A 7,705-nucleotide genomic window follows, 5' to 3' on the forward strand; every position below is an offset into this window, starting at 1 on the left:
TTGAGCAACAATCTGAGTGTGTATTTAAGTGGCATGTATTTTACTATTATACATGACTTTGTAATTTGGGCAATATCTGGTGTTTCATTAAAAATAACTACAGAACCCCAAAGGACGCAGCAACGAAGAACCAAACCCCAAAATAGAAAATATACACAAACCCACGCATTACGACATCAGTCGTCACCAATCTTCAGGACAGGACTGTGCAGACACAAACTCACAAGTGCAGTAGTAATGACCCAGAGTTGGTTATTTGCCAATCATCCTGGTACACGTACCCCTTCAACAGGCTTTTCAAACCAACACGAACTAACTCCAAGAGAAAGGTCAGGAAGCTGGAAACAGACACTGAATTTTCACATTTTGGTCCTTTTGAAAAACTTATTTCGCAAATAGATTCCTAAAAAAACTTATCCTAGAAATGGTCCTTTTTGGGGCGCCAGAGTGGACGGCGCCAGCGAGCGGGGCGATGCTAAGGTGGCTAGGGGGAGCACGCCAGAGTGGCTGGCGTCCCCCCCCCCCCCCCCCCGAAATTTTTAAATTTTCTTTTATTTTTTGATATTTTTTTCACGCTTAGGAACACATAAGAACCCACCATAGAAAAAATAAACTCAAATGGACGTAATATGTGACCGGTAGAATTTTTCCTCTCCTCTCCTCTCCTCTCTCCAAACTAGTGCAGAGGAGAGAGATGTGCAACTTTTTTATTTTTATTTTATTTTTTTGATATTTTTTTCACACTTAGGAACTCACAAGAATCAACCATATAAAAAATAAACTCAAACGGACAAAATATGTGGCTTGTAGAATTTTCCAAAGCTCTACCGAAAAACTTCTCTCCTCGAAAACATAATCTTGCAAGCGGAATTTGGAGGTTTTAATATCGCCGAACCCGACAAAGCAGGAAGAATCGGATGTAACTTTTTCTGTAGATGTCCGTGGATATATTATTTGCCTGATTCCGAGTCTGTATGAGAAAGTTACGCCTATTTTAATAAATGACATATTTTGTCCGTTTCGGTAGAGTTTTGGAAAATTCTACAAGTCACATATTTAGTCCGTTTGAGTTTATTTTTTATATGGTTGGTTTCTATGTTCTCCTAAGTGTGAAAAAAATATCAAAAAAATGAAATAAAAATCAAAAAATTGCATCTCTCTGTACTGTTTAACTTATGGCTATCATTTCATGTGGTTATATTTTGAATTAGATTAAGTAATTTCATATAGTGATAGAGTGCATTATGTGTAACATACTGATCAAAAGGTTTTACTAAAGGAGTTATGGTCTAATTTTAGTGAAGGTGCAAAGTAGACTAAGTGGTATGCTAGCTATTTTCAGACTTAGCTAAGTGGTAGTTCGAGTTTAAATTTGGTTGCATCGTGATCCTAAGTGTGAAAAAACATCCGAAAAAATAAAACAAAAATGATACCGTTGCAACTTCATACAGAGAAACATGAATGGAGGTGAGGGGTTGGGGGGTGGGGGGGCGGCGCCAGCACGGCTGGCGCCCTCCTCCTGCCACGTCGGTTCGCGTGTGCCATGTGGCAGGAGGACGGCGCCAGAGAGGCTGGCGCCGCACCCCAAAAAGGACCATTTCTGGGATAAGTTTTTTCAGGGGTCTATTTGCGAAATAAGTTTTTCAAAAAGACCAAAATGTGAAAAATCCAGGAAACAGACACAAAGAATGGTCAGGGGAGCCGCCGTACCTTCAGGCTTCAGTTGACACAAGATGTGCAAGTTTACACACTATGAATGCTAGAATTAACACAGGAAAGATGAAGCTTTAAACACAGGTAGGTTAATCAACAGTTACAGTTTAAAATTAAATTAGAGACAAGCTTACAAACTAGAAAAGCTAGGGCAAGATAATATCTAAGAGATCATGACATCCGGAGATTGACAACTCCACTCTAACACAGTTCGACACAGCTTCTTGTTACTCATGCCCGGGCCCTCTTGTTGGTGCAGTCCGGGCACTTGTACTGCTTGATATGCTCGGCACGAGCGGGTGTGATCTTGACGCACTTCCCATGATACCACTTCTCGCAGTTATCGCAACAGATCCAGAACTCGTCCTTGCCATCGTTGGTTCCACAGGTCCCACACAAAGTATTGTCATGGTCATCCTCCTCTTCCTCTCCCTCATCATCACCACTTCCCTCTTCATCCTTGGGGGCTGACAGCTTAGATTTCGAACGAGACTCAGCTTTTGACTGCTGCAGAAAGAAATTGTACTCAGCAGAGATTCAAGTCACGATAAAACAGAAGTGCATGCTCATTAATTTACCACTTTCGAACTAGGCTTGTTGCTCTTGCTACTACTGTTGGGAGTCTTTTCTTTCGCCTGCTTCTTAGCGGCTCCTGTCACTACCTCAAATATTGTTGGCAAATTGTTTATCATATTAAAGAGTCGCCTCCTGCATAAGAAAATAGTAGAACCAAAATGTAACTTAGGAGTGCAAGCAAGCCTGAACTAGGGATAAAATAGCCAGCGGCCAGACAGCAGTTTTCTAAGAAAAAGATAAAATAAAACTAAACATGTCAAATTCAGATGAACTTCAGTTTGGCTAGGTCAGACATCACAAACTAAACTGTGGTAATACACATATTTGGCAAGATATTCGTTCTCCTTCAACACAACCCACAAGCTTATAGTGATTATGAGAACCAACTAGCGAAACCCTCTGTATTTTGACTCACGGTTGTGAGGTTGTCTTAGCTCTCGAGTGTTAAGACACAGCTAACTTAAGATTATCCTTGCCTCATTAAATGGTAAGCACTTTTTGTTACTTGGATACAATTGAATACAGTTGCTGTTGTATATAATTTAAGAGAAACATCTGAAATTTCTAACTGAAATCTGAGTTAGTAATAGATGATAAAACAAAGCTGAGGAGGTAGGAACATAAAGAAACCGATTAAGGTGAAAATGCAAGCTCAGGACAACAGTATTTGTTGATTCACCAAAATACCCCATTCTAAGCCTTGACAATTTGTCCAAGATCATCCAAAGTTTTGATGGCGAACTACTACTAAGGTTTCATAGGATATCCAGAATGAGGCCTCAAAATTTGTAATTGAACGGTTAATGTTGCAAACTTACAATACATTATGAATAATTAAAAGCAAACGAAGGTGAAGGAAACATATATAAGAGAAGGAAGAGCAAAAACACATACAAATAATAATAATATACGGAAATTCAAATATCATGGGCCCCATTATGAAAACATGTTGAATTATTATAATAGAAGTATATAACTATATTTAATATACTAGAACAAAATAATAGCACTGTTTAGAAAAACTCGTTAGACCACAAAACACCTTGGTTGCTGCTAAATAACTAGCCAAAACCATTTTAAGCAAGATAACACCAGAGATAAACAGCCTCTATTAGAAAAGAAACTCAAATAATGATAACTCTGTGCAGCAAGTGGAGTCAATCCAAGATGGTGAACAGAAAAACATTCAGAACCACAGTGAAATTTGATTCTATTTGGTCTGTAAACTTGAGCATGTGACAGGAAATAGTTTGTCTGTGCGCTTAGTGTGTATGCATGTTTAGAAAAAGACAAATGTAAGAATTCAAGGTGAAGATCCTTTGATTTTGTAGAGATTGAAATGAGTAACAATACTAAAAATAAAAATGAATTGTTAGATATAAATGATTAACACTGCTGATTATGATTATTGAATAAAAAAAATGTTGCACATCCTCTCCTACAACATGGTGTGCATTTTCTTATATTCTGGAATTCTGGTAACACTTTCCACAATCTATTCTGCAAAATCGCGTCTGAGTAGCATTAGACGTAAAGCATGTATTACATTATGCTTCTACAACATGAACATTTCTAAGCGCATTAATTTACTCTAAAAAGTATGGAAACCACATTTACAAGAAAATAGATCCTCTGAATAGCTTAATAGTATGTGATGAACATTAGCATATATCTCCAAGCAGCAAACAAACATAGACTTCGTAATTTCATCCTCTTAACAAACACTGAATTAAAGGCTGGTATACCATGCACTAATTAGCATTGCCCACAACTTCAAATATGTGATCTTTTGGCAATTTAAGATACAATCAAAAGCAAATCTTAGTAACTACACAAGCTCTCACTAGTACATGCATTAGCCTTTCACATATAAAATGTTCAAAGCCTCAAACCACACATGAGAAGACAGAATCAGATATTGCAAGGCAACTAAGTTTCTTAATGGTCCTTAGGATGTAGTAATTAGGTATTGGGAAGTAGAGGTATTTCCTTGTGTTATTTTTTTATTACTATGCTTCTCAGTACGTCATGATTAATACCAGACGTAACTGTACCTATTCAATACCTCCTAAGGACCAAAAACACTTGTAACTCTTATGTGTCTAATGAATAGCAAAATAACCTGCAAAATCATGCTAAACATGCCTCTAGTGTCATATTCACTCTTGAAGAAAAAGAAGTCAAATAGCTATTCATGAAAAACCCATAGTACATGTTACTATGGACCAATGCCGCACTTTAAAGTTGAAACTAATAGTACTCCAAAATCTCATATCCAGCGGTTCATGTTTCAACAGAGAACTAGAAATGTACAAACATCACTTTAACTGATTTAGATTAGATATTTCTCGCTAACTCAACTTGCCAATGACAGTCCCATCCTTTTTACATGTTCACCAAGAAAAGTAGCCCAGGACCTTTTCAATTAACAGTCCCAATGTTAGATGATGCACATCGTTGCTGTAGGTTAGACTGAAATCTAGCCTATAATAGCGACGGTGAACTGTGTTTATTGCTGTAGTTCAAACTGAAATCTACCCTATAATAGCGAGAGTGAACTGTGTTTATTGCTGTAATTCAAACTGAAATCTACTCTATTTTAGCAAATCTTCAATAACTGGTCAGATCATAAGTACAAAAGTTTCCTGCCAAGCTTACATGGAACCATGAAATAAATTCAATTCAGTTATAACTGGAATTAACGGCTTTTCGGTCATACTTTTGTGCTGTTCCTAATAAAACCTTTCAAGAATATGAAGTGACTGTGAATTACATAGCTTAAAGAAACATTCACTCCTTTAGATATTGTCATAGTCTCTTTCAGTTTCGTGTCCATTAAATAACACTAAGAATATTGCTGGCAGCCAGCAATTCCAGAAACTGATCGGGACAGGAATTCCAGAACCTAATCCTAAATGTGATGCATACTGATTTGCTGCTCAAAATTTGATCAAATGACAACTCTATGTGGCGGGTCAGCCACCAGAAGCCATAGAAAACATTCATGTCATTTTGACTAAGAAAACTGCAGGATTTTTTTGGCGAAAAAAAATTACCTTGCTTCTCTGTCAAAACCAAATCGGGCTCCAAAGTAGAATGCAACAGACAGTAACCAGGAATCACTGTGAACTGCGACTAACGCCAACCAGTCTTTCTCATTCATGCCATCCCTAGCGAAGTTGATTCCCAATGCTGGTTCAGGGATCTCTGGGGGCACTTCCTCAGCTGGCAAGGTCACCTCCCATGTTTCATTAGGATATCCATAAAGGCACAAGTTCTCCTTTTCTGTTCAAAACAGAAGAATTAGTACCCATAAACCCTACGAACAATCTGCTGAGTAATAGTGTTCAGAGCTTAGAAGTTGCTCTACTACTATGTATGCCCAGCTGCTAACGAGAGTGCAAGGCTCAAGTAGACAGCACTGCGGACCAAGTCATAATAGTAACATTTAATAATAGCACATAAGCAGATCAGACATTAATTACTAGTATAGGGTAAGTAACACAAGCAACCAACCACGTATTACAACCAGACGCACAGTACCATCAATGCAATGAAAGATACACTTCCAACTCGGTAGTAGCATATTATCCAAGCATCATATGCTACGGTTTTACTGAATTGTCTGTTGCAATAAAACCGAATCAAACAAGCAAGGGCACGCGCACACAAGCATGGATAGGGCATCCAAACACGCCGAAGTCAACTACTCGATAATCCCATGGCACCAATAGGACTAAAATTCTCAGCAATCTCTAATGGCAGCAGCCAGTGATAGCAACCCAGCAAAAAAACGAAACCTACCAACTTATCCACCACAGTTTCCAATCAACCCCCAAAATCTTCTCCCCGTTTTCCTTGGGAAACTGGAGTCCCGAGCTCCAATCTCTTACCAGAATCCAACAACTACAACACAGCGCAGCATTGATCAAAACTACAGAATCACCAATAATTCCAACTTCCAACTCAAGCACCAAAGTGGAGAAAGAGCGAATTTTTTTTTCCAAATTTAGCATCCAATCTAGCACTTGAGCAAACAAAATGAAGCAGCAAAAACACGGAAAGCTCCTCCGCTCCCAATCCCCCACCCGGGGCGAGGAACACGAAGAGATCGAAACCGGCGCGCACTCACCAGGGTCGCAGAGCTTGTAAAACTTCTCCACATCTGCAAAACAAACAACCAGCTCAGTCACACGAATCCGCGGGGCGACTGAGAAATCGGGTAAGGGAGGGAGCGCGCGCGCGGCGTACCGGTGGTGAGGGCCTTGATCATGCCGGCGCGGCGGCCCCGGAGGTCGCGGAAGACCTCCTCCGCCGTGCGCGTGGCGTACGGTGCCCCGCCTCCGCCTCCTCCACCTCCACCTCCTCCTCCGCCACCGCCTCCGCCTCCGCCTCCTTCCATTCGTGGGGTGGGGGGCGCGCGCGTGGCAATGGCGGCGGCTAGGGTTTGGGGGGGGACCCTCGCGCGGAGGAGACGCCGCCGACGAGGCGACGAGACGGTGGTGGTGTGAACGGGACGAAGCGAGGAGATGGAGGAGAGGAGAAGGGGGGTGGGTTTTATTTTATTTTATTTTATCTTTTGCGGAGAATTTCGTGGGTGTTTACGCGAGGTTGTGAACCCGGTCCATCTGATCCTTAAACGTGTGCGTGCTGGTCTCCGAACTGAGCCAGAAGGCCCAAGGCCCAGAACTCGTGTTTCGGTGCATGGGCCCGGTCCACGGTGGACTCGAGGAATTCGTTTTGCCTTGTGCTTTTTTTTTTTTGGCCCCATACAAAAAAAAAAACAAAAGAACATGTGTGTTTTCTCTTCGTATGTATGAGGCTCATAATAAGGGTTTTCTAAATTTGACCCTACGTTTGAAAAATATGAAATGACAGCAATTATTTGAATTAATGATGAATCTTACCATTATCGTCAACTCGTCTGTTGATTGATAACACCATAAGTATCTGATGATCATATGGTTTATCCAAGAACAACCTTTTCTACTGCTAATAGATAGCGACACAGTAATGTACATATGTCAATGTCCAGATAGTAATGATAGAAGAATCGATGACAGAAATTCTACTTAGTATGTCTACCACTATGTCTGTCCTATCTATATGGACAGTACCAGTGAACAATGCAGACGACCTGAACTCTCTGAACTTTCATTGCAAATTGTTTGCCTCTCAGGTGCAAATGCACCTGTCGCAATCTCGACACAGGTTGGTTTGATGAGTGGCGCGAAAGGAACCGATGCACCAACCGTGAAAGGGACATGCAAGCACATCCAGTGGCCACTGGCCAGGCCACTCATGGAGGAAGAAGCAGGTAGAGGCAGCAGGTCAGCAATGGCCATGGCTGCCAGATTGGCAACACACTGCACAGTGCCACAGTTCACTTCAACCTGCTTGCCAGTTGCCACTGCAT

General features: G+C 40.9%; 1 protein-coding gene across 2 annotated transcripts; it reads right to left on the reverse strand.

The window, feature by feature from the left end:
* Positions 1-1,736: 1,736 nt before the first annotated feature.
* On the reverse strand, positions 1,737-6,835 carry LOC127780057 (PHD finger protein ALFIN-LIKE 6). Of its 2 annotated transcripts, none has more exons than XM_052307022.1 (5): positions 6,541-6,835; positions 6,422-6,454; positions 5,346-5,574; positions 2,292-2,421; positions 1,737-2,217 (listed from the first exon to the last, which is right to left on the reverse strand). In XM_052307022.1, the coding sequence occupies exons 1-5, from the start codon at positions 6,689-6,691 to the stop codon at positions 1,945-1,947; spliced, it is 816 nt and encodes a 271-aa protein (XP_052162982.1). In that variant the 5' UTR covers positions 6,692-6,835; the 3' UTR covers positions 1,737-1,944. The 2 variants fall into 2 exon arrangements, with proteins under 2 accessions (XP_052162982.1, XP_052162976.1); XM_052307016.1 differs by having other exon boundaries at positions 1,737-2,220; positions 6,541-6,834.
* Positions 6,836-7,705: the final 870 nt, after the last annotated feature.

Source organism: Oryza glaberrima, chromosome 1, assembly GCF_000147395.1.
Source record: "Oryza glaberrima chromosome 1, OglaRS2, whole genome shotgun sequence".
NCBI classification, from domain to species: Eukaryota; Viridiplantae; Streptophyta; class Magnoliopsida; order Poales; family Poaceae; genus Oryza; species Oryza glaberrima.

What these genes read in the sequence shown, in the direction of transcription:
- LOC127780057 (XM_052307016.1), bottom strand. Translation starts at nt 6,691, where the DNA reads ATGGAAGGAGGCGGAGGCGGAGGCGGTGGCGGAGGAGGAGGTGGAGGT. An exon ending in TTACAAGCTCTGCGACCCTG is followed by an intron (nt 5,575 to 6,421) that starts GTGAGTGCGCGC and finishes TGTTTTGAACAG; the next exon opens with AAAAGGAGAACTTGTGCCTT. An exon ending in ACAAGCCTAGTTCGAAAGTG is followed by an intron (nt 2,221 to 2,291) that starts GTAAATTAATGA and finishes TTCTTTCTGCAG; the next exon opens with CAGTCAAAAGCTGAGTCTCG.